The sequence below is a fragment of the Lutra lutra genome, chromosome 4 (assembly GCF_902655055.1).
Source record: "Lutra lutra chromosome 4, mLutLut1.2, whole genome shotgun sequence".
In the NCBI taxonomy this organism is placed as follows: Eukaryota; Metazoa; Chordata; class Mammalia; order Carnivora; family Mustelidae; genus Lutra; species Lutra lutra.
This window is the reverse complement of record NC_062281.1, coordinates 79,704,554-79,731,775: the sequence shown is the minus strand read 5'-3', so window position 1 is coordinate 79,731,775 and position 27,222 is coordinate 79,704,554. Positions and strand designations below refer to the sequence as shown.

The 27,222-nt window shown below is 36.6% G+C and overlaps 1 protein-coding gene across 2 annotated transcripts in view; it reads right to left on the bottom strand.

Moving 5' to 3' along the window:
- Positions 1 to 8,252: 8,252 nt before the first annotated feature.
- OPRK1 (opioid receptor kappa 1) overlaps positions 8,253 to 27,222 on the bottom strand; it is a 30,041-nt gene continuing 11,071 nt past the window's right edge. For both annotated transcript variants that reach the window (XM_047728491.1, XM_047728493.1), the window contains 2 exons: positions 21,100 to 21,452; positions 8,253 to 9,815 (listed from right to left, as the gene is read on the bottom strand). In XM_047728491.1, the coding sequence (XP_047584447.1) occupies positions 9,283 to 9,815; positions 21,100 to 21,452 (886 nt within the window). In that variant the 3' untranslated portion in view covers positions 8,253 to 9,282. The remainder of the gene's footprint in view (positions 9,816 to 21,099; positions 21,453 to 27,222) is intronic.

Genomic DNA, 27,222 nt, shown 5'->3' with positions numbered 1-27,222 from the left:
TGAAAATTACTGTCATTATTTCATAAGCTATGTGATTTTCCAGCAGCAGAAGTATAAAAAGAATCAATTGTCTGAGGGTATTTTTAAGTTAAATTATCCATGCCATGGACCTCCTTCTGGAGATGAGTGACAGTTGATTTATGTCCATTCTTTATTACTGGATCTTTGTTGCTTCTATATTCCTATGATATAGAAATAGTGGTGTAAGACAGGTAATACTTTACCCATTGACTGCCAATAATTTCTTAATCTGCTCCATGATAATAATAAGAATGACACCGGCAAAGCCTGCTCAAGTAGATGTCACTCAGAAAACCCAATGCAACATATAGCTGAATCACAAAAAAAAATGAAATCCTGGAAAGCCTTGACCAAAACAATTTAGTAATAAAGACAATGTTGACCTTCAATTTTTTTTTAAGATTTTATTTATTTATTTGACAGAGAGAGATCACAAGTAGACAGAAAGGCAGGCAGAGAGAGAGAGAGAGAGGGAAGCAGGCTCCCTGCTGAGCAGAGAGCCCGATGCGGGACTCGATCCCAGGACCCTGAGATCATGACCTGAGCCGAAGGCAGCGGCCACCCAGGCGCCCCCAATTTTTTTTTTTAATCCCTGACAAAATATTTGAGATTTAGAGCATGTATATATGGGTTGGTATTGTTTAAGTCCTTAGTTATATTTGAACTAATATTTGAATGGCATAATCAAGAAAATGTCCTTAAGTCAAAAAAATTTTACCTACATATCAATCTAAATGGAAATACCCTCTATTCCTTAAAAAGTAGGCCTTAGAAACAGATGCTTATGTACAGAATGATTTCAAAATGTAACTGAAAGAAACACTGAGATTTATTTTTTAATCTGAAAATAAAGTTAGGTGTGTGAAAGTAGCTTAGAATAAAGGAAGCATACTGGAAAAGACCTTGAGAGGGTCATCTTATTGTAGTGCATTCATCTAAGCAGAATTCCAAAATGAAAACAAGTTATAAAAAAAATCTTCTACTTTACAAAAAAAAATTTTTCAGTGTTTATGAGTACACTAGTCTTCAAATTATCTCAGAATATAAACATTCTTAATTTTCCCTCGAATGGAAGCATGCTCCAGCTGACATTTGTCCTGGTTTTGTGTAGGGTTACAGGAAGAATGGCAAAACTCTCCCATCTGTACCCAGATTGAAGACATATTATTTTAAGTCATTTTCCCTCATTGCCCCCATCTTGTAATCTCTCCTCCATGCCAGTAAAATGTCTGGATCTCTCATCCTCCAAATGGTGTCTAATTTAGACCTGAGAGTTGCAGGATACATTTGGATATAAATAGCCACAAAGTCTAATTGTTATGCAAGATGTAAGGGGGTATAAAATATGAAAGATATGGAGGGTATAAGAAAAGCATGAATTTTGTCATCATGGTAAGCAATTGTACATTGTGTTTTTATTAGCAGTGCCATTTTTAGTGTTATTTCTAACATCTGTGCATATTCATTTTTTTCTAACAGATGTCACCATGTATTATTTCTAAAGTACTGTCAGTGTTAGGACCCTTCAAAAGTATTACTTATTCTGACTTATGTGTTAAATTTTACTTACTAAATTGAAGACTATTTAATGATTCTTTTTTAATATGAAATTTGTACCTTTGACTACTAATTGTTAAATAGAATTAATTACTGAAGAATATAAATATTTGCATTGTGGGTTTTCTTCTTGGCTATACATAAATCTGGAGCCCCTTTCCCAGAACAGGAGAGAAGTGATACAGCTGTCAGAATGCCGTGTTCCCCATCCCTGTGGCAGCTGAGGCAAATGACAGTGCTGTTCTCATTCTCCCTTTCCCACATCTCAGCTCACCCTCCACCTCCACCTGTGAATACCATTCACATGCATATTCCTTTAAATGCTGCTGTCCCTGATGGCTAATGATGATGAACATTTTTCATGTGTCTGTTAGCCATTTGTATGTCTTCTTTGGAGAAGTGTCTGTTCATGTCTTCTGCCCATTTTTTGATGTGATTATCTGTTTTTTGAGTGTTGAGTTTGAAGAGTTCTTTATACATCTTGGATATCAGCCCTTTGTCTGTAGTGTCATTTGCGAATATCTTCTCGCATTCGTGAGTTGCCTCTTTATTTTGTTGACTGTTTCCTTTGCTGTGCAGAAACTTTTGATCTTGATGAAGTCCCAAAAGTTCATTTTTGCTTTTGTTTCCTTTGCCTTTGGATACATGTCTTGAAAGAAGTTGCTGTGGCCGATGTCAAAGAGGTTACTGCCTATGTTCTCCTCTAGGATTCTGATAGATTTCTGCCTCATGTTGAGGTCTTTAATCCATTTTGAGTTTATCTTTGTGTATGGTGTAAGAGAATGGTCAAGTTTCATTCTTCTGAGATACCACCTTACACCAGTTAGAATAGCCAAAATTAAGACAGTAAACAAGTGTTGGAGAGGATGTGGAGAAAGGGGAACCCTCTTACACTGTTGATGAGAATGCAAATTAGTGCAGCCACTTTGGAAAACAGTGTGGAGATTTCTTAAGAAATTAAAAATAGAGCTACCCTATGACCCTGCAATTGCACTACTGGGTATTTACCCTAAAGATACAGATGTAGTGAAAAAAAAAAAGGGCCATCTGTACCCCAATCTTCATAGCAGCAATGGCCACAGTTGCCAAACTGTGGAGAGAGCCAAGATGCCCTTCAACAGACAAATGGATAAAGAAGATATGGTCCATATATACAATGGACTATTATACCTCCATAAGAAAGGATGAATACCCAACTTTTGTATCAGCATGGATGGGACTGGAGAAGATTATGCTGAGTGAAATAAGTCAAGCAGAGAGAGTCAAGTATCATATGGTTTCACTTACTTGTAGAGCATAAGGAATAACACAGAGGACATTGGGAGAAGGAGAGGAGAAGTGACTTGGGGAAATTGGAAGGGGAGACAAACCATGAGAGACTGTGGACTCTGAGAAACAAACTGATTTTGGAGGAGAGGGAGGTGGAGTGTTGGTTGAGCCTGGTGGTGGGTATTAAGGAGGGCATGCACTGCATGGAGCACTGAATATGGTGCATAAACAATGAATCTTGGAACAGTGAAAAAAATAAAATAATTTTTTTTTAAATGCTGCTGTCTCTGACTTTCTACTCCCACCAGTCTTCCCCTTTCTTCTTTTGGAGCCACTGAGGAAAGAATGGAAGGTTTGACAAGATTGGTACTGTGGTAGATAACTGTGGGAGTTCTCTTTCCAGAGTTGTGCCCTCACTACCTGCTGAACTTCACATGGCGTGATGTGTCACATGGCAGTGATGTGTCACATGGCTGTGTGAAGAAGCCCACGGGGAATCTCGGAGCTGTGCAGTTTTAGAATTGGAAGAAACTATGGAAATCATGGAATCTAATGTTTTTGCAATGGGTCTAATTGAGAATAATAGTAATTATATTAACTAATACTTATTGAGTACTGACTTTTGTTATAGGAGCCCAATAATTCCATGTGGTAGATATTCTTTCTGTCAATGTTTAACAGAGGTTACTGTCATGCAGAAAAAATAATATCTTGCCTATGACCACACAAATCTGAGCTGGATATGGGATTTAATCAAAGCCATCTAATTCCCAAGTGTATGTTAATGTTTACTTTCTCGATCTCTTCTGTTGCAGCTTACCAACATCCGAGAACATTGATCCTGAGAAATGTCGTTATTTTCCATGTCATAGTCTCTGTCACTTATTCTGCCACATTGGCAAACTTACTTGACTTTTCCATTTCAACTAACTCATAGGTTCGTTGAATGTATGAACTCAGGACATAGAAAACACTCAGTATAACAATAAACAAGAGGTTGTATAATAATTAACACTAGCCATAGCAGCACTGTTAGTTTTAAATAAAAACTTAACTGATACTTTTCTTCAGTAAATAACTCCTAGGCTTGAACAGCATATTTTTAGGCTGAATTTCCAGTTGAGGCACATTATCACACAGAAATATAAAGTTTTATTTGTACTTTCAAGGATACAGAAAACCCACAGTTTTGATGAAGTAGAGAGTCATCTGAGACTTCACAAGTAGTCCCTGTTCCTTCTTTCCCATATCTGACATTGAATCTCTTTCCCTAAATAACAGCTGAGGTTTCTGATGCAGTTGTAGGCCCCTTCAAACAGCAAGAAGTGTTTACATTATGAAACATACCCACTTTATGCCCTTCAAAACTATAAACTTACTGGTTTATTACAAATAATCTTCTAGCCAGGGACATCCTGCTAAGGGCATTCTATGGATAAGGTCTCTTCCACCAGGCAAAAATCATTATTTTTCAGAGATCCTATTGAGGATATTAGGCAGTTAACATCTTTGTTCCAGCCCCACCTGTAAAGAGGGCTCCTCTTCAAAGGGATGAATTGGTTGCAAACCAGCTATTTTTAACTCTTTCCTATTTCCATTAAAAATTGTTGAAAGTAACTACACTAGACCCTGTAGTTTGGTCTCTGTTTTACAAACACCTTTATAGCACAGGTCGTAATTATCAATGTCTTATCATTTGGTATAATTCCAAGATTATATCATTCCTGAATGATTTGGCTTTCAACATATAGCCTTCCTTGACTCTTTAAAACCCACGAAGTCACTTATCTTATTTACTAGTAGTTGCCATTTTAACCATCTTCATATGTAAGAATACCATTACTCTAACTTTTCTAGTAGTTTCAAGTGCAATGTATAGACATAGATAAAAGCATTTTTTAAAGTATGTCTACATAAATGGATAGATATAACTTTTAGAATAGGTTGTATCCACTAAGTTGTGCCCTCATTGTAGTACATTATAATTATTTCTTTAATTGTTTATTTTTCTTAGATATAAGTATCAAAATTATATCTGTTTTATTTACCTAGGAAGACTCTGGCATAATTCCTGACATAAATATGATTGAACATCCTCTCAAGAACAGCTACTGAAAAAATTAGTTACGATATTTGTTTTTTATCATTATCAACTAGTTATTACAAACCTCAAGGCTATATGTAGGAATGTACAGCATAACAAATTAATTACAGAGAGGAGAAGATATCGTAATGCCTAAAATTTGCTGCAAATTTAGTTTTCTCTTCAGTACAGCTATAACACACTTGATATCCAATCCCAAATGAAAGTGAATTATCAATCAAAGATAAAGTTTGTAACAAGAAATTTGCTGTTTTAAATAAAAGTGGGCCATGCTAGTGTGTTCTCTCCAATTAGCAAGAGGAGTCCCTCTTTGACTTCCTTTCTCTAAGTTTGTTTCTACTTCAAAAAAAAATCTTCCTTTTGTCAAGATACAGGTTTTTAAATTACTCTTTATGTGTACAAATACCATGAGGCTTAGCAAAAAGTAATTTACAGTGGCAATGCTGTTGTATTGGAAGAAGGGCAGCAGAGGTTGATTTCTTTATGTTTTTATTGATGGGACAGTTTTGTTTTGAATTTTGAATATTTTCCATAATGGAAAAGTGGTTTTCCATAGAGAAGGCTGTGTGTAACATTGATTCTTGGATCCTGACAGGATAACTGTGGAAAGACATGAATTTTCCTAAGCGCTTGGTAGGTTTTAGAATTTAAGATCGTAGTTTAGATCCTTACATGTTTTGCTCCTTTCCATTAATTATCCACAACATTGTCATGGATGAAAAAACAAAGAGACTGTTTTTGGTTTTGAGAAACACTTAACATTGTTCTTACTGAAGTACAGCATCATCAAAGCCATTAAAGAAAATATGATTTACCACAGTACTCGTGTTTTGAGCAGGCACAATTTTTATTTTATTGCAAGACACACAATCTTATATACGATGCGTAATTATCACCTTCCAAAATTACAAGATATAAATATATACAATAAAGAATATGTGAGTATACTTTTGTTTCAGGGAAGAAAACTGCCTCAGAGCAAACAGGTTTATGCCCTTTTGGGATGGGATTTTTGTACTTATGCTGAAACTTCTAAACAGTTCTTGTTTAAAAAATAAATCTCATTGGATGGACATATAGCCTTGTCATAGTTTTCTCGTTAAAAAAGTCTAATTTTAGAGCGAGCTAGTAAGGAATACCAATGAAGTGTATTCCAGTTATTCATCTTATTATGTCCCAATACTAGATAAAACATCTATAAATTATCCAATAATGGTTCTATAGGTTTAAGAACCTGTATTTCTCAGCAATACATCATAGAATGAAACCATTTTCTTAAGATTTATGTGAATATTCCTTGATTTTTTCAAAACTAACTTTCCAAACTGTGTTCTTTTGTAGCATTATGCTTCGAGTTTTGACTTCAGCTCTCTGCATAGGGGATGCTTTTAGATTCTTAGGAGTATTTCTGAGACATTAATGCCAGTCTCCCCCAGCTAGAATTATGGGTTTTCATCCTCATTGCTGCCTCCTGCATGGTTGTTTCATTTCTCTGTATCTTTTTATGACCCCTCAATAGATCTTATCTTCCAGAAGTCACCAGGGTGGGAAGATGGAATTTAGGTAGCGTTGATCTTGAGGTTTGATACACACAGTTCTGGTCTGTGTGTATCCTCCTTGTTGTGATGAGAAAGCAGGAATATCAAAACATGGAACATAGACAAACATACATCATCTCACATACACATGCATGCATGTGAACACACAATCACATATATACACACATGCACTCACACTCACACACGGATGCCCACAAAATCACATACACAAAAACACATATACTCATGAATACATGCACAAACATGTACACTCACATGTGCATACTTACACAATCACACACATATATCCACACATGCAGCTATGCACACCCACAATGCACACACATAAAGACATATATTGACACTTTCACATATGTATGCTCACATGATCACATGAGCACACACACAGACATATACACTCACTTACTTGCACATGCATGCCCACATACACACTTTTGACAAATGAATATTTTTGTGTAAATGGTATTTTCTTTAACATGGATGACTCAATTTTTCATTCTTTAAAATGGTGCCCTAAAATGACAAAGCCTCTCTCTCTTCTTCCAGTTTGGGGAAATCGGTGCCCACAATAATAGAGAACTTAGAACATCTCTCATGGGCACTCAGAGCTACTTCTCTCTCTCCATGAGCTGCAAACTTAGATATAAAGGCATGCAGGATAATCTGGTTAAAGTTCAGACTCTAATAATGGCAACAGATGCCATAAGGGCACGTGGGGTGCTAAGTGAAAGAGAAACCATTACCGTAGTTACTATAATTTAATTCCATGAATGTATATTTTTGCACTGTGTAAGAATCCTTCAAGAAAATCCCCTGGGTCTTACTGTTCCATAAAGAGATTTGTATATTTCTCCCATCAGTAGGGCTTGTTCCTGAAACTGCTCTCTGCATAAATATCCCTTCTATATGGTAGTCAAGATTTTTAACCATGGGGTAAATGCCAATCAATATTTAAGCCATTCCTATCTACATTTAGATGTAAGAATACAAGGATACCAAAGAAAACCAGTGAAATTTAAGAAATGCTCAAAGAGCACTGTGGGTTCATTTGGAAGAACTTTGCCTTTTGGCCTTAAGTCATCTGTCAGATGCCATGAAAATCTGGGATATAGACAAGTATCATCAATAGCCACATATAAAGCCTTCAGTGCAAGGTTTGCTTCCAAAAGGAGTATATACACAAGACAGAAAGTACACAGTGTGAACAGAAATTATAGATGTAATGATGTCTATGAGTACGTAGGACTATAAATTTGATTTTCCCATTAAATTCCATGAGGTGCTGCCCTAATAACATATAAGATTAAGGAAGAGAAGAGACAGGGGTTATTTCTAAATTATCCCTTTCTTCTCCCCAGGCAAATTACAGAAAAAGCCATTACCTTTGAAATCATAACTTTCAGGGGAAAGATGAGGGAATTAATATATCATCTGGAAGTTTTAGCAAAATTATCCTAAATGTGCTCTCATAGCATTATCCTCAGCTGGTATGTTCTTCACAGAACACAGTGCAAGGTATGGCCAAGCACCACAGGTGACATAATGTCCTTGTTCAGCCCGCAATTAGGCACATTTCTACTTCCTGCCAAAAACCACAAAATCCTAGCCCAAGATTAACATGAGCAAAATGCCCTCCCTCCACAGATAAAGAACGTTTGGTAAAGCTATATATTCATGAGGAGATGTTGCGTATAAATTGGATTCTGTCAAGTCAACAACCTGGGAATGAGTAAAATATTTTGTGGTTGTTAACACATGAGTTATAAGCACCACTGAATTGCCTAAATGGTGCTCAAGGGTCTGAAAAAGATGGCATCTGACAAAGACGGTGTTTGACCAATTCCCAGAGTGAAGCTCCTGTTGCCACAAAGTGTCTCCATATCAATTGTTAATAACTCAGGGGATATTGTGAGTATGTCCTCAGGAAAGTGCTTGACTGGGGGGCAAGCCCAGCCCTTATTAGCATGTATACTATTAATTACAGATGAAATATATATACTTCAGTGGTATTTAAACCATTTTGTATTTCTTGATATCAGGACATGCTTTATCATGAAATTATCTGAATAGCATGCTGTGAAATGAACTATGCCTTTTAAGAAATTAAACTATGTTGGAAATCACCTTTTGCATGTTTAAATAACTTCATAAATATCAAGATAATTTCCTATTATACATGAACATCAGACACCTCAGGTGTGGGTCCAAGCCATACTTAAGCCAGAGTCATCACTACACAGCCACATGAAATGTGTGTCCACATAGCATAAAGTGAGCTAGGCACATGTCCTGGAAATGGTTCTTGTTTTTTTCAGGTTGTTGTTGTCAATGTAAAGCATCTGGATAGGTCATCCACTAAGCTCTGAAACCAATAATTTTTCCTTGTCCTTTTTTCTAAACAGAGCTTTTGGAACCACACTGCACAGAAAGGCCACAGCAGATGTGTCCTGGACTAAATCTAGGTAATCAGAAGAAAAAGGCTTATTTCTTTGTTCATCAAAGGAACTGGGAGTCAGCCTTGCTTCCTTGCCTTATAAAGAGGCTGAATTTGCTTACTCAAATCCTTTATACTCCATCCCTACAGCTTTGACACTTCCACAGACCTGAGTGGCTAACCCAGCCTGCATCTTACAACTTCAGACCATGAGATTTCTAAAAGTTTGTTAAAAATTCTACCTTTCCATCTCAGACTTCAGTACTAATCTGAGTTAACCCGAGATCATTAAACTCTTCTCTTCCTGAAGAACTGTAAGAAGACATCTCCATGACTAGTCATACTGGTTTATTTATCCCATCAACATCCCTCATGTAAGTAGGATCCTGAACTGTATTTCTGACTCTACTAGTGCTCTGTCGCTCCATCCTCATCTTAATTGGAAAGCAGAAGTCTCTGAAACATCGCTTGAAGTTTTCATCAAGAAAGGCATAGAGAATAGGGTTCAGGCTGCTGTTAGTATAACCTAAGGCAATGCAGAAATAATAGCTGGAAAGGGCAGCTGTGCTGTGAGAAGCATTCCCCAGAGCCTCCACAAGGATGAAAATGTGAATGGGGGTCCAACAGATGATAAAGACCGCCACCACCACCAGAACCAGCCTGGTGATCCGACGGAGGTTGCGATCTTTCTCTCTGGAGCCAGAAAGGAGTCGGACACTCTTCAAACGCAGGATCATCAGGGTGTAGCAGATGATGATGATGATGACAGGGATCACAAAGGCAAAGACGAAGACACAGATCTTCATGAAGAGGTCCCACCAGGAGTAATCATCATCTGGGAACTGCAAGGAGCACTCAATGACATCCACATCTGGACAAGGTGAACAAAATAAACAGAAGCACAAAAAGAAAATCTTTTCTTATTACTGTGGCTGCAAAGTATTCTAAAAGTGAGTTTTAATATGTCTGGGTACTAAGATCCAATTATGGTGAGATGATATTACCTAAAGTAGATCACAAATTAGGAATGAATGCTATGTATATTAACCATCCTATCCATGCTTAGATCAACGAAGCCAGAAAGTCACCATTTATTGTTAACATATGCAATGCTATGAAATACATATTACTAGCTTGTGATATGAATTATGTAGTTGTGGAAACTAGCTTCATGTGAATGTGAAGAACTAAACTGGTAATTTATAGCATAAGCCCTTACTTACAATTCCAATCATTAACAATTCTCCCAGATCTAAGGCTCTGAAAATAAAAGCTAGTATCTATTTGTAATAAAGGAGTAAATGTTTCAAATATAGCCATTCAATTTAGCAAAAGCCAACCTGTCTGAAAACATCGAGTGATTTACAAAAAACATTATGTGGGCCAGTAAAAATTTATACAAATTGTGTCTAAATATGATGCAGGAGTTGTGACTTAAAGGAATCAATTGCTTAAGGGTGTTGTTGAAACATGAGTAAATTCGGGGAGAAGGAAGAGGAAGAGGAAGAAAAGAAAAGAAAAAGAAAACAGAACAAGGAAAGGGAGAAAAAGGAGGAAGAAAATCATCTTCATTAGCACCATCATCAAGGAAATTCATAAGTGAGACATATTTTTCATTTTTATCAACACTATGTAACAGATAAAACAAATATCTTATTTGATCAATTGGAAAATTGTGTTATTTGCTCTGCTTCTCTTTGCTGGATAGTATTTCTTTGGAGTGACCTTCATATTGGAAAGAGCAGAGACCAGAAAAAACAGAGATCCAGGAATAAGCACTTTTTTGATACTTTCTTTGGGGGCCTGCTCACCGCTCTGGGGCTCCCTTCTTCCTCAAGAATCAGCCAGCCCACATTTTTTCCTCTTCCCTCTGAGAAATCATTGAGCACAGAGCAGGAAAAACTCTTTGTCATGATCTGATCCTTCTTTATTGATAAAGTAATCATGAGCAATAAGAGCAAAATTTTTATAATGATATATTCTTCTGATATTGAGAAAAATTACTTCAAAAATAGAACAAGAATATTTTTAAGTAGTGAAACATCTATATTTTCTAAAACATTTTAATGTGATCTTAATCAAATATCTCTAAGTAAAAACAAAATGTACCATCTTAGAATCTCAATTAGACATACTTACAATACAAAGAATATAATCATTTTGCCCAATTAAGATGACTATCTTAGAAATTTATCTTTTATCAACTAGATACCAGATAAAACCTTTCATAGTAAATGCAAACTTCCAGAATAACTTGTAATTTTTGATTCTCTGAAAAAAATCATTGTTTATAGTACTATTACTATGAAGACTATTAGAAACAAACAAGCATCTTTTTTAATTTGTGCTTTTAGTGTTCATGGGAATACTAATAGTTAAAATCATTTTTTAAAAAATCACTATTATCATTAAAAATCATATTATTAAGCAACTTTTGACAGTGCACATTGCAAAAATCTGAATTTAAAAAATATACCAGTCTGGATTTGACTTGTCTACTGAAACTAGTCTCCTTGAAAGTAGGGAACATGTTTAGTTTTGTTTTGTCCTTTCCACGCTTAGCTTTTGTGTATATCAACATTGTCTCTTTCTTAAATGTCACATCAGAGACATTTATACAGAGTCTGATCCACTTGAATAGTTCTGTCCCTTGCAACTTATATTCTCTCTATATATTATACTCAAATTATTTTTTAATCATTATATAATGACAGAAGCTAGAAAGAATCTCTTCTGTAATAATATGTTACCTTTCCTGGTATTTTTCTCTCCATCCAGAATGCATACTACCTTAGGGTGGATAACCAGCCTGCTGTCCTCAATATATAATCCTTGCCACATAGGGTAGAAAGAACATTGGATGCTCAAGGAATACAAATCTTTAACTAAGAACATAAGGTGCTTAAGGAGTACAAATTGTTAAATAAGTGAATAAATGAATACCACATGGAAACCCTTGAAAATGGGGACTGATTACAGTAGTTATTATGGAAGAGCAATCTGCTGAGATAAGTAAGGCAACCTAAGAGCTGATGTTTAATCAGCTTCCTCTTGAAGAAATTGTCTTGCACGTTGTAGGAGCTCAATAAATATTTGGTGAATGGGTGAAATAATCAACAACCACTACTTTTATAAGACTTTGGAAAACATTCAGTGATAGAGTTAGAAATATCCTCCAGAAATGTCAGTGAAGCTAAGCTTATACCAACAAAGATAAAGGAGAAGACTGAGGCAATCATCAAGGAAATTCAAGTCCACATGCACCATTTTTTATTAAATATTCTCTTTCAGGAAAAAAAATGTATCTTTTGCTTTAATGACACACATAGATTGAAACTGAAGGATGAAAAAGATATTCCATGCAAATGGAAACCAAAAGAGAGCAGAAGCATCTATTTTTTTTTAAGATTTTATTTATTTATTTGACAGACAGATCACAAGTAGGCAGAGAGGCAGGCAGAGAGAGAGGGGGAAGCAGGCTCCCTGCTGAGCAGAGAGCCCGATGCGGGACTCAATCCCAGGACCCTGAGACCATGAGACCATGACCTGAGCCGAAAGCAGAGGCTTAACCCAGTGAGCCACCCAGGGGCCCCCAGAAGTAGCTATTCTTACATCAGACAAAACTGGCTTCAACTTAGAATCTGTCATAAGAGGGAACAAAGTCACTATATGATGATAAAAGAACCAAGTTATCAAAAGGATGCAACAATTGTAAGTATATATGCATCCAACATTGGAGTAGCTAGATATATGAAGCATATATTAACAAAACTGAAAGGAGACAGAGATAGCAATAATAGGGCACTATTTTTTTATTGTGTTATGTTAGTCACCATAAAATACATCATTAGTTTTTGATGTAGTGCTCCAAAAGTAATTGTTTACATATAACACCAGAATAGGGCACTTCCATATCCTACTTTCAACAATGGATAGATCACTCAGATATAAAATCAATTAGGAAATAGTAGACTTGAGCAACACTATAAATTAAATGGGGTGGTGGGGGAGGCCTGGATGGCTCAGTTGATAATGTGTCTGTCTTTTGGTTTTGGCTCAGGTCACAATCACAGGGGTCATGAAATTGAGCTCTGGGTGGGGCTCACCGTGGAGTCTGCATAAGATTCTTTTCTCCTCCCTTTCCTTCCCCTTCTGCTCCCCCCCCCACCAAAATAAATAAGTAAATAAATAAATAAACAAATAAATAAGATCATTTTAAAAATAAATAATAAATTAAAAAATAAAATGGACTTCACAAACATATATAAAACATTCCATTCACAAGAAACAGAATACACATTATTCTTAAGTGCACATGAAATATTCTCCAGCATAGAACATACATTATGCCATAAGGCAAGCCTTAACAAGTTTAAGAAGACTGAAATCATATCAAGTATCTCTTCTGACCACATGAAAATAGACATTAAATAGGAAGAAAATTGGAAAATTCACAAATCTGTAGAAATTAAATAATACACTCCTGAACAACTAAGGGTCAAAGAAGAAATCAAAGAAAAATTTAAAAATGCTTGAGATGAATAAATAGAAATACAATGTACTAAAACTATGGGATGTTGTAAAAGCTGTTCTTAGAAGGAAGTTTATAGTGATAACCACCTACATTAAGAAATAAATAACATAGCTTTACATATTAATGAACTAGAAAAAGAAGAATGAACAAAGCCCAAAGTTAGTAGAAGGAAGGAAATAAAGAAAAGAGCAGAAATAAATGAAATAGAGACCAGAAAACAGTAGAAAAAAAAAAACAGTTTTTTTGGAGATAAAAAAAGTCAAACCCTTAGACCAGGAAAAAAGGAGAGAAGACGAAATCAAAGAAAAGACATTACAACAGATAACACGGAAATACAAAGGATCATAAGAGACTACTATAAACAATTACATGTCAACAAATTGCATAACCTAGAAAAAAATGGGTAAATCCCAGAAACATACAACCTACAAAACTGAATCATAAAGAAATAGAAAATCTGACAGACCAGTAACAAATAGATTTTGACTACATCAAAAACCTCCCAACAAAGGAAAACGAAGTGCCAGATGGTTTCACTTGTGAGTTCTATCAAGCATTTAAAAAGGATACCAATACATTTCAAACTTTTTCAAAAGTTGAAGAAGAAAGTATACTTCCAAACTCATTTTATAAGGCTAGCATTAACTTGATACCAAAACCAGACAAAGACACCACGATATCGCTGATGAACATGATGCAAAAGTCCTACAAAACACTAGCAAACCAAATTCAACAGCACAAGAAAAGAATCATATATTACAATCAAGTGGGATTTATCCCTGGGAGGCAAGTATGGCTGAACATATACAAGTAAAATAATGTGATACACCACATTAATAGAATGAAAAATTAAAAATCAAAAGATCGGGGTGCCAGGGTGGTTCAGTGGGTTAAGCCTCAGCCTTTGGCTCAGGTCATGATCTCAGGGTCCTGGGATCGAGCCCCACATCAGGCTCTCTGCTCAGCAGGGAGCCTGCTTCCTCCTCTCTCTGCCTGCCTATCTGCCTGCTTGTGATCTCTGTCTGTCAAATAAATAAAATCTTAAAAAAATAAATAAAAATCAAAAGATCATCACAATAGATGCAGAAAAATATTTGAAAAAAATTCAACATTTATTCATGATTAAAACTCTCAACATAGTAAGTATAGAAGGAATGTACCTCAACATAATAAGGCCATATATGACAAGCCCACAGCTACATCCTACTCAATAGTGAAAGATTGAAAGCTTTTCCTTTAAGCTCAGGAACAAAGCAAAGATGCTCATTCTCACCACTTTTATTCAACATAGTACTGGAAGTCCTAGCCATAGCACTTAGGCAAGAAAGAGATGGAGAGAAGGGAGTTGAGGGAAATTGGAAAGGGAGGTGAACCATGAGAGACTATGGACTCTGAAAAACAATCTGAGGGTTTTGAAGGGGCGGGGGGTGGGAGGTTGGGGGAACCAGGTGGTGGGTATTAGAGAGGGCACGGATTGCATGGAGCACTGGGTGTGGTGCAAAAGCAATGAATACTGTTACGCTGAAAAGAAATTTTAAAAAAAAAAGAAAGAAAATAAATAAAGGGCATCCAAATCAGAAAGAAAAATATAAAATTTGTTTGGAGATGACACAATCTTACATATAGAAAACCCCAAAGACTCCATTAAAACACTATTAGAAAAAACTAATTCAGTAAAGTTGCAGAATTCAAAATCAACATACAAAAACTGGTTGCATTCTATACACTAGCAATAAACTATCTTAAAAAGAAATAAAACAATGACATTTATGTTAATCTGCAAATAAATCTAACATATCTGTATACTGACAACTGTAAAACATTGATGAAAGAAATTTAAGAAGATACAAATAAATGGAAAGATATCCTATGTTCATGGATCAAAAGAATTAACATTATTAAAATGTCTATACACACAAAACAATCAAAAAATTCAGTACAACCTCTATCAAAACCCAAAGGCACTTTTCAAGGCAACAGAATAAAATAATCCTCAGAGGCACCTGGGTTGCTCAGTCAGTTAAGTGTACAATTCTTGATTTAGGCTCAAGTCATGATCTCAACATTGTGAGATTGAGCTCCACGTGTGAGGCTCCTCACTGAGCATGGAGCCTAGGTAAGATTCTCTCTCCCTCTCCCCCTGCTTCTCCCCACCCTGCACTCAGTGATTCTCTCTCTCTCAAAACAAAACAAAACAAAATGAAAAAATAATCCTCAAACTCATAAGGAACCACAAAAGACGCTGAATTGTCAAAGCAATCTTGAGCAAGAACAAAGTTAGAGGTATCACAATTCCTGATTTCAAAGTATATTACAAAGCTATAATAATCAAAACAGTCTGGTGCTGGCATAGAAAACAGACACATATTCCAATGGAATGGAGAATAGAGAGCCCAGAAATAAACCCACACATATACAATATAGTAATCTTCAATAAGGATGCCACAAATAGAAATGGGGAAAGGATAGGCTCTTCAATAAATGGTGCCGGGAAAATGGGATATCCACATGCAAAAGAATGAAAAGAATGGACACTTATCTTACACCATACATAAAAATCAACTCAAAATGGATTAAAGACAATGTAAATAAAACCACAAAACTTCTAGAAGATAACATAAAGGAAAAGCTTCTTGATACTGGTCTTGGCAATGATTTTTTTTAATATGACACCAAAAGTACAAGAAACGAACCAAAAATAAACAAGTGAGATTACATCAAACTAATTCAAACTAAAAACAAACAAACAAAAACCAAAAACCCAAAACAAACAAACAAAAAACCCCTCCTGCACAGCAAAGGAAACAACAAAATGAAAAGGCAACCTAAAAAAATGGAAGAAAATATTTGCACATCATGTATCTGATAAGGGGTTAATATCTAAAATATATAAGGAAATCATGGGGCCCTGGGTGGCTCAGTGGGTTAAAACCTCTGCCTTCAGCTCAGGTCATGATCCCAGGGTCCTGAGATCAAGCCTCATGTCTGGCTCTCTGCTCAGCAGGGAGCCTGCTTCCTCCTCTCTCTGTCTGCTTCTCTGCCTACTTGTAATCTCTGTCTGTCAAATAAATAAATAAAATCTTAAAAAATAAATAAATAAAATAAAATATATAAGGAAATCATACAACTCAATAGCAGGAGAGCAAAGAACCTAAATAGACATTTCTCCAAAGAAGACTTACAAACTGCCAACAGGATTATAAAAAGGTGCTCAACATCACCGATCATCAGAGAAGTGTCAATCAAAATCACAATGAGATATCACTTCATACCTCTTACTGTGGCTATTATCAAACATTTAAAAAAAGGTAAGTGTCGGCAGGGATGTGGAGAAAAGGGAACCCCCATTGGTGGGAACGCAAACTGGTACAGCCATTCTGGCAAACAGTATGGAGGTTCCTCAAAAAGGCAAAAATAGAACTATCATATAATCCAGTAGTTCCACTTCTTGGTATATGTCCAAAGGAAATGAAATCAATATCTCAAAGATATCTGTACTCCCATGTTCACTGCAGCATTATTTACAATAGCCAAGATATGGGGGGGAAACTGTGCACCAATGGATGAATGGATAAAGAAAATGTGGTATATGATGTGTATATACACATACACAATGGAATATTATTCAGTTATTAAAATGAAAGAAATCCTGCCATTTGTGGCCACATGGATAGATCTGGTGAACATTATGCTAAATGGAATAAGCCAGACACAGAAAGACAAAAACTATACGATCTCCCTTATATGTAGAATCTCATAGAAGCAGGAGTAGAACTGTGTTTTCCAGGAGCTTGGGGCAGGAGGAATGGAAGGCAATAGCCAAAGGTTACCATTAAGCAAGTAAAAAAGTTCTATAGAGGGGCCCCTGGGTGGCTCAGTGGGTTAAGCCTCTGCCTTCAGCATCGTCCTGGAATCGAGTCCCCCATTGGGCTCTCTGCTCAGCAGGGAGTCTGCTTCCCCCTCTCTCTCTCTGCCTGCCTCTCTACCTACTTGTGATCTCTCACTCTCTGTCAAATAAATAAGTAAAATCTTTAAAAAAAAAGTTCTGTAGATCCACTATGCAGGTTTTATAGCTAACGATATTGTACAGCATACTCAACATTTGCTAAGAGGATAGATCTTATGCTAAATTTTCTTATCACATAAGAAAAATAATAAAGCAGAACGAAACGTTAGGAGATGACAGATGCCCGTAGTCTTGTTGGGGTGATGGTTTCACAGGTGTATATTTATCTCTAATTCACTGAGTTGTTACATGAAATATGCACAGCTTTTTGCTCGTCTATGTTCATAAGGTGGCTTTCTAAAAAGTCTTTCTTTTCTCTTTATAGTAACATTAAAAGGCTGTAGTTTTCTGTAGCACATGTTCCAATGTCTCAAGGCTGTCATAATTATGGAGTTAGTTCTAATATCTAAACTAAAGCTTGCCTTGTGTTTATTCTTTTTGTTAAGAATAATTCTGTTTCGGGGCACCTGTGTGGCGCAGTGGGTTAAGCCTCTGTCTTCAGCTCAGGTCATGATCTCAGGGTCCTGGGATCAAGCCCCACATCGGGCTCTCTGCTCAGCAGGGAGCCTGCTTCCCCCTCTCTCTCTGCCTGCCTCTCTGCCTACTTGTGATCTCTCTGTTGAATAAATAAATAAAATCTTTAAAATCCTCAAATCTTTAAAAAAAAAAAGAATAATTCTGTTTCTGTTTGTAGTCAGTACCATAACTTAGTAATTATAGTAGTGGTAATAAACAGACTATGAATTCCCAAAATAAATACTACACACATATATACTGTGTAAAATGTTATATTTAACATCATATACCCATAAAGTGAAATTCTTGCTGCATGCAAGAGCCCTCGATATTGAATGAATACCCTACAGATGTTAATAAACATAAGCAATAAGGCAGGACCAGTTAAAATCACTATGTCAGATAAAGATGCTAGTTAACATTTATCAATGGCTTACTAGACATGGCACTGCTTCTTAACTTTCCATGCAGTGACTCATTAGATCTGGAAAACACCCTAGGAGGTAGACACTATTATTTATCCCTATTATGCAGATAAGGACATTGAGGGACAGAAATCTAAGTAATGTCTCCAAAAGGATAGTGTCCATAAATGATGAAATCAGGATTCAATCCCAGGCACTTTGCTTCCAGAATCTGTGGTCTTAACCAAAAAGAAACCAGAAAGAAACTCAGAAGCATTAACTGAAATTTCTCATCTAGGTGGATGTGTTCTAATGTAGTTGATGCCTGATTTCCTTCAGTAAGCATTCTCCACAAAATGACAGTATAAACTACCAATGCCATTCAGTTCTGATTCAGGGCACAGAGATTGTCTAAAAAACTCCTCTTGGTCACCCAACAGTCTTGACAAGGAGTGTCACTCAGCATTCAAAAATGAATATATTAGATGGTTCAGAGACAATCTTTCATCACATAGTCAAAATCCGCTTTAGAAAATTGTTTAAAGAATCATCTTCTTATAATTAAAAAAAAAAGAAACAAAGAAAGAAATGAGCTCTCTACAAAACTACTTTAATTTTTCCCATTTTCCCCTCTGTTTGCTGCACAAATTAATCTCCCAATACTGGTGGATCCTTTCTTCCATGGCATCTGCATACATTCATCTACAGCAACTCCTTCCTGGAAAACCTACATTTATCTTCATTTCGTCTTTCAAAAACTGAATTGAAATCCATTGCTTCTAGGATGTCATTTTTCTGACAATGATTAGAGGAGTCCAGTGGCTAAGTCTGCAAGTATGTCATGAAATATCAAAATCAGTTCCTCATTTGCCTAGGGAAAATCGCCACCTTCTTTTATCATTTGGCCCATTCTTCTAGTCCTCATGGGGTATATGCAGCCTCTCCTTTTGAAGCATTTCTTGCAACTATATGTCCATTTGTTGTATACACAAAGAAACAAAATCCTGTGTGTATAATTAAAATGCTTCTCTGATAAAGTTTGGTATATCTTAAAATTTACCAAATATTATAGCTTAACACCTTCCACAGCTAAGCTGGAAATTCATTTTATAGTTTAAGAGGGAAAAGATTGTGTTTCATTACAAATGTGAACTATACTGGAGAAGCTATGATTTTAGCACCTGCCCTTTCTATGATCTGGTAAGTCCCTACTACACATATTCAATTATCTGTATTTACAAGTGTCATGAGCCTCCCTAATAAACTAGACTTTTTAGAGAATTGCTACAACAATAAACAGCATTTATAAAGTCCAAAGTGACGGTTCTGTTCCCCTCTCCCCAATGGATTTCTACTAAGACCAAAGATATTTTCATAGCTTTACTTTTACTAGTAAAATAAAACTGATGGGGCAGTAGTCCTCACCCTAGCCAGATCAGAGTCCCTAGGGACATCTTAAAAATCTTAACACCCAGGGGTGCCTGGGTGGCACAGATGTTAAGCATCTGACTCTTGGTCTCAGCTAGGATCTTGGAGTCAAGCCCCACACTGGGCTTCATGCTCAGCATGAAGTCCTCTTAGGTTTCTTTCTCCCCCTCCTTATACCCACCCCCCCATAAATCAATCAATCAATCAATCAATCAGTCAATCTTTAAAAATACCTTGATACAAAGACTGTGCCTCTGGTCAATTAAACCAGAGCCTCCAGGTGTGGGACCGAGACAGCAGTATAGCCCTTGAACAGCATGGGTTTAAACTGCACATGTGCACTTACACGCAGTTTTTTTTTTTATTACAGAACAGTACTAAAAATTAATTTTCTTTACCTTATGATTTTCTCCATTACACTTTATTTTCTCCAGCTTACTTTATTGTAAGAATACAGCATACAAACATATAACATATAAAATATGTATTAATCAACTGTTTATGTTATCAGTAAGGCTTCTGAGTCAACAGTACACTATCAGTAGTTAAGTTTGGGGGAGTCAAAGGTAATACAAGGATTTTTGACTGCCTGGGGTTGGTGCAACAACATTATTCAAGGATCATCTGTATTTTCTGAAGTACCCAGGTGAATCCAACATGCAGCCCATGGTGAGAACCACTACCCTAGTAATACTGGGAAAACATCAGGTATCCTGTTTGCATTAGGTAAGAACTAGTATATCCAAAATCTAAGTTTTGCTCATGTGTACTATCATCCATCAGTGAACCCAATTCTGAATGTCCTACAACCAAATGAAGGTGTTATAATGGTGACATGGAGATTAATCCCTAAAGAAAATGAGTGAAGAGTCAGCATAGCTTTCTAATGATTTAGCGTCCTTTTTTAAGGAGGAAGAAGAGGACCAAGTAGGTGTATCTTACAATTGCCAACATGCAATAAATTGTATTCTAAAAATCTACATGCCTGTGGTTCCCTGCTTCATCCCCACCTCTCCAGATTCTGATAAACTCTTCCAGAGTAGCAGATAGTTTGGGCATCTATGTTTGGGTAATGTCTTTATCCATCCTATGTTTAGACATAGAAAGCATAAAAGTGTTGTGTTTCTCACCTTCCATGGATTTATGCCTTGTGTTTCCACTGGTTTTTGGTTTTTCCCCTAGATATGTGTCCTACTCATTTCCAAACTGAAAGTTTGTCTAATTAGAAGTAGGATTGTAAAAATGAGATGAACACAATTGTTCTTACCTTCCCTGACTTTGGTCCCTCCAAGGACTATCGCAGATATGCCAACAGATGATGATAAGAGCCAAATACAGATGTTAATGATCTTTGCCTTCATGGGGGTGCGGAAGTCTAAAGCTTTGACAGGGTGGCACACAGCAATGTATCGGTCCACACTCATCATGGTCAAGGTGAATATGCTGGTAAACATGTTATAGTAGTCAATGGAAATGACTATCTTGCACAGCACATCCCCAAATGGCCACGAATTCATCAGATAGACCGTGCTCTGGAAGGGCATGGTTGTAGTAACCAAAGCATCTGCCAACGCCAGGTTAAATATATAAATGTTGGTTGCTGTCTTCATCTTTGTGTATCTAAAAGACAAGAAACAAGAGCATTTCTCTTCAACTTTGTATCAAATCCATGAGTGTGTTTATAACACAAATCCAAATGTGTTTGTAACAACCTTTCAACTATTGAATTTGTTTTTCATTCACTTATTCTTTATATATTTATTGAGCATCTAATATGTAAAAGGACTGTTCTAGACATTAAGGGTAATAGGAAAAAAGTGGACAAAAATCTTTGACTTGACTTAGCTTTTATTCTGGTGCTTTGTTCAAAATATAGTGCAAATAAAATAGCATAGATGAATAGATGAATATACATAACAGATCTTTTTGTCAGACTCGCACATAATACAGGTTGGTCTTTATTTTGTGACTGGCAATTCATTTTAATCCTACCTGGAGTTGCTTGCTTTTAAGCATTTTTTATACTTTTTTATTTCTTCCTCTTCACTGTGTAAAACAAAAGATAAAGCTTCTTCAACTTTTCTTCAGGGTCATTTTGAGAAATCCATCATTGTAATTACGTCTTTTGAAAAGTCAAAATGGTTTTCATTTTTAAAATACATTCAATTTCAATGGCTAAAACACAGCTAAGTGTGTTGACTTTTGTTTGCCAGTGTGCCATTAGTTTTTCATTGTAAATGCATTATGTAAATAAGTCTGACTGAGTTCTTACTTATACACATCACAGCACAAAATGTAATCTAGCACAGTAGGTGAGAACTCAGTTTTTCTTTACTCTCATCTTGAGAGATTTTTAAAACACATAAGTTGTTTCTTCTTCCAACTGAGGGGACAGTAACTTTCAAAACAGGCCAAAAACATTGCCTTTAAGGCCAAATTATTCTTCCCATTATAACATGAAGTTTAGAACAATTCTATTTTCAACTAAAACTGAATTAAGAGGACTGTTTTACTTAGAAAATGCTCCCTGAGGGATCTATAGGGCATGAAACATTCCAAACAGTATCAGCAGGTTTTCAGAGGCCAAATGCCTCTGAATATGTAGGGGAAATCCATGTTAATTACTTTCTATACACCTCAGATTTATAGACCTTATCGTAATTAATTCAGTCATGCCCCACATACCTTCTTAGTGTTATGGTTTTGACTGTTATTTAGGGTCACTTATAAGGAGCTGTCCTATGGAAAATTACTGCTTTCTTTATAAAATCAATATCAATGGTTTTTATTGATCACTGCTAGGGTGTCTTTCAATACATAAATTTCTACATGAGAAATGTCTTTTAACATGTAGTGACAGAACAACCTTGGCTCTCCTGGGAGGCAAGGTGGTCTTCTATGAAGTTAGATCATCCAGAGTCTGGATTTAGTGTATGACTTTTCTGAGTTTCATGTCCTGTCACATAAAGATAATAAAACTGAATGGCCATACCAGAGGTAAAAGCAGTAGATGACATGACACAAAATGTGTGACATACAGGATCACTCTTAGCACCCCACTTACCCTCCCCCAAATCTTCCCCTCCTCTCTTTCCTTCTTGCTAGAAAATGTTTTGTCTGTGCTGGGTTGAAGGCATGGTAAAGCATGGCACAGAGTCAGTATCTGTGGGTTTCCATTCTGATGCTCTGCTATTTAAACAGTGCTTTAATCTGGAGAATGAGAAGCTTATTTTAAAATATGTCATGTTTTACCTTTACAATTTTCACTCAAATATTGTTAAGTGGCCTATAAATTTTATTAAATGTGGAGTGCCTGGGTGGTTCAGTCCCGTTAAGTGTCTGCCTTTAGCCCAGATCACTATCTCATGGTCTTGGGATCGAGTCCATGTCAGGTTTCCTGCTCAACTGAGAGTCTTCTTCTCCCTCTGCCCATCCCCTCCCCAACTTGTGATCTTTCTCTCTCTCTCTCTCTCTCTCAAATAAATAAATAATGGGTAAATGTATATGGCCAATGCTCAGAGCATAGGAATTATAAAGGCATAGATAACTAGGGAAATTCACTTACTGAGACAGAGCAAATATTTCCAATGAGCAAGACTGAAATGCTATCTGTTCAAATGTCTTCTTTAAGGTATAGTTTTATGTTTGAAAAGTGCATCTTACAAGCCAACCTCCTATTCTGTCAACTTTCTCTCCAAGAATCCCTGATATTAACAAAGATTATAGTGGGGAGTGCCTTTGACTTTGCTCTCATATTTAGTGACCCTGATGTTCTCTTCTTACTTTATGAAGTTAGGCGGATGAGACAGTTCCCTGATTGGGTAGACTTGGGTTCCAGTCCTTATTTTTCCCTCTGTTAGATTTTGAAGAGGTCACTAAAAATGGAGCATCAGTTTCTCAACTATAAAATGGGAAATACAATGTTTATCTCATAGAGCTCCCGAGATAATTAATGGAATGCCGCTAATCCAAAGAATATGTCCAATTTATTTCATGGTCTTTAACTCCTCTCCCTCCCTTATGTATGTGGAAGCCATCAGTCTCCACAAGAAGAAAAAAAGGAACCTAGTTTTCGTTAGAGCCATAGTTCAGCTTTAATATGAAAGACAATAGCAAAAATGATGCCTGCAACATATTGGAAAAATGTGAATGAAATGAAATATGAGTTATAATAAAATGTAATATGCACCTTTATCAACAATAGCCCAAATTATGGAAAGAGCCCAAGTGTCCACTGACTGATGAATGAATAAAGAAGGTGTGATATATATACACAATGGAATATTACTCAGCTATAAGAAGAATGAAATCTTGCCGTTTGCAGCAACAAGGATGGAAATTATGTATTATGTAAAGCAAAATAAGTCAGAGAAAGACAAATACCATATGATTTCATTCATATGTGGAATTTAAGAAACAAAACGGTGAACACAGAGGAAGGGAAAAAAGAGGAGGCCAAAAAAAAAAAAAAAAGGAGAGAGAGAGAGAATGAAGGAAGCAAACCATAAGAGACTTTCAACTGTAGAAAACAAACTGAGTTTACACACTTCACAGCACTCACCATAGCACATACCCTCCTCAGTGTCCATAATATTTCCAAACATATTTTTTAAACTATTTGTTATTAATCTTTAACTTTATTGTATTATGCTAGAAGACGTGGTATGCAAAATATTTATACCATGAAATGTACTAGGGTTCAATTTAATATTTAATTTTTTAAATGTTTATAGTATGTTTGTAAAGCTTCAATATTCTCTGTTAAGTGAAAAGTTGTCTATATATCTAATAGTTGAGGCTCATTTTTTTACATTGTTTGGGTCATAGACATTATTGTATATTTTTTCCCTGCTTGATATGTTAGCTTCAAGGAAAGTATTAAAATCTACCATTAAAATTGTTGATTTGTCAAAAAAAAAAAAAAGAAAACAAACTGAGGGTTGCTGGACGGGAGGTGGGCAGGGAGATGGGCTAGATGGGTGATGGGCATTAAGGAGGGGACTTGTGATGAGCAGCGGGTGTTATAAGTGTGATGAGTCACTAAATTCTATATCTAAAACCAACATTATACTATATGTTAACTAACTAGAATGTAAATTTAAAAATTGATGCAAATATGTATAAATATGTATCTTTAATAATAAAATGATGAGTAATTTTCTCTTAGCTTTTCAAAAGTACTTGAACAAATAAATGTATGAAATTGCTTAAGCCCTGAACTTATAAAGAATCCAAATCCTGTCATTTCTCAGAATAAGAGAATAAGTACCTATAACAGAAATGTCTACAAATTACATTAATTTTAAGTATACTAGTTGTATCAAAAGCTCTTCGAGAGAAACAAGCTCGGCCGGACCATTCATGTAGGAGCTATGACTGTCACCATCCTCCAGGGCCAGAGACACCTACCAGAGACCTAAAGACATACCTGCAGCCTCCTGCCATGGAGATGCCCCGATCCAACAGCATACCAACGTCAGGGCATCACTCTCATTTTGAGATGGTTCATGTTAATGATGACAATCTTAGTAATCACGTATTTCAAAAACTCCCTGTGTCAGACTCTGTGTACCTCCCACACATTTATCCCATTCAGTCCTCACCACAACTTCACATGGTACATATCAGTATCCCTTTTCTACAGATGACGCCACTGAGAATCATGGGAGTTACATGCATTTTTTCAAAGTAATATGGTTATAAACAGCATTGCAAGACTCAAACCTGGATGCTGGATGCTAGTTTCTGCATTCTTAAATGCCCCCAGCACTGTATAATTTACCAAGGCCAGTGCTTTGACTTCCATGTATTTTATCTGATTCTTAAGACAACAGCTCCTCGAGTTTAGCTGGGAGATTTATGTCTTCTCCCTAATATTAGTGAAGCAAGTTAGACTCAGGTGAGTAAAGTGATGTTTTTGTTTTTGTGTTTTTAATTTATTTTTTCAAGATTTTGTTTATTTATTTGTCAGAGAGAGAGAGGGAGAGCGCACACACAAGCAGAAGCAGAGGGGTCAGAGAAAGAAGCAGACTCCTTGTTGAGCAAGAGCCCAATGTGGGACTCAATCCCAGGATCCTGGGATCAAGATCTAAGCCAAAGGCAGATGCCTAATTGTCTGAGCCACTCAGGCATCCTAACATGATGTTTCTAATGTTGGCAAAGGTGGGGACTCCATGGGATGATCTGAAAGGGGCAGCAAGGCAAGGCCCCTCTCCCAGGGTTCTGAAAGACACATACTTATAAACTTACCACACAAAAAGAGAGAAATGACAGGTATAATTCAAACTAGTGAATAAACTATAATTTCAACAATATTTACTGACAGTCTTTTATGTACTACATTGGACCAGATCCTTGAAAATAAGACCTCCACCCTGTGATAATAAGACTGTCTGGTTGAGCACTCTGGTTTTGTTAATTTAATTAAAGGAGATAGTAGCTAGTCCTTTAAGTCACATGTGCCCTGAGGGAGGGGGGAATAAGCTTTCTTACTATAAGATATGAAATTATTTTCCATTTCATCCATCCTGCTTTACAAAAATGTGCAAGTATTTCAAATAAAATGGCACCATCTGGGTGGGAAGTTTTGGCTCATGTGGAGAAGCTGGAGGTGAGCTGGCAGCGAGTGGTTGCACTTTTTAGCGTACACACCACAGGAGCATATGGTACTAAAAAAGCAAAGTCTGTGGGCTGTCCTCACTACACTTGTCAATGTTACAAACCCAAAAGTGATGGTAAGGTGTACCAGACGGGAAGCAGGGAGCAGGCTGGGAAGAGAGGTCAACCAGAGAATCCAGGGTGGCAGCCAGGAGGAAGGTCATCACCTGGCTACATGTCAGAGGATGTCTCTGGGAGTAAGGAATGTTCCTCATCATATCTTAATTCAAGACCTTCCTACTGGAGTTCTCTTTACAGAGAATTAAGGGGTGGCTTCTGGACTGGCAGCCATACATGCACAAGGTTATCTGCTGAGCTATCAGGAACCAATGTCTCCACGCAGGTTTTCTGGGAAAGCCTGGCACTTGCCCTGAGAAAAATGAGACACCAGCAAGGGAACATTGACCTTGAACCACAGAGTCTCACATCTTCTTGTCCTTCCCATATGCCTGCTGTGCTCAGATACTGTGCAGGTAGAAAAGCTTGTTCTTGAATTATTAGCATCCCTTGCTGTTGAGGTGCATTGCCCGAATGCTTTTTTATTTTAAATTTAAAGGATGCTTCCTTAGTCAGGAGCTCCTTTTTAGCCTTATGACAGCATAATAAACCTATAATCTTGATGGGTAATGACCATCTATCTTTAAATACAAACATGTTTTCCATTTATTGATTTCAATTATTTTTAGCTCTTACCTGAAATTGTCCCCCATGCTGACAATACACACACACCCTC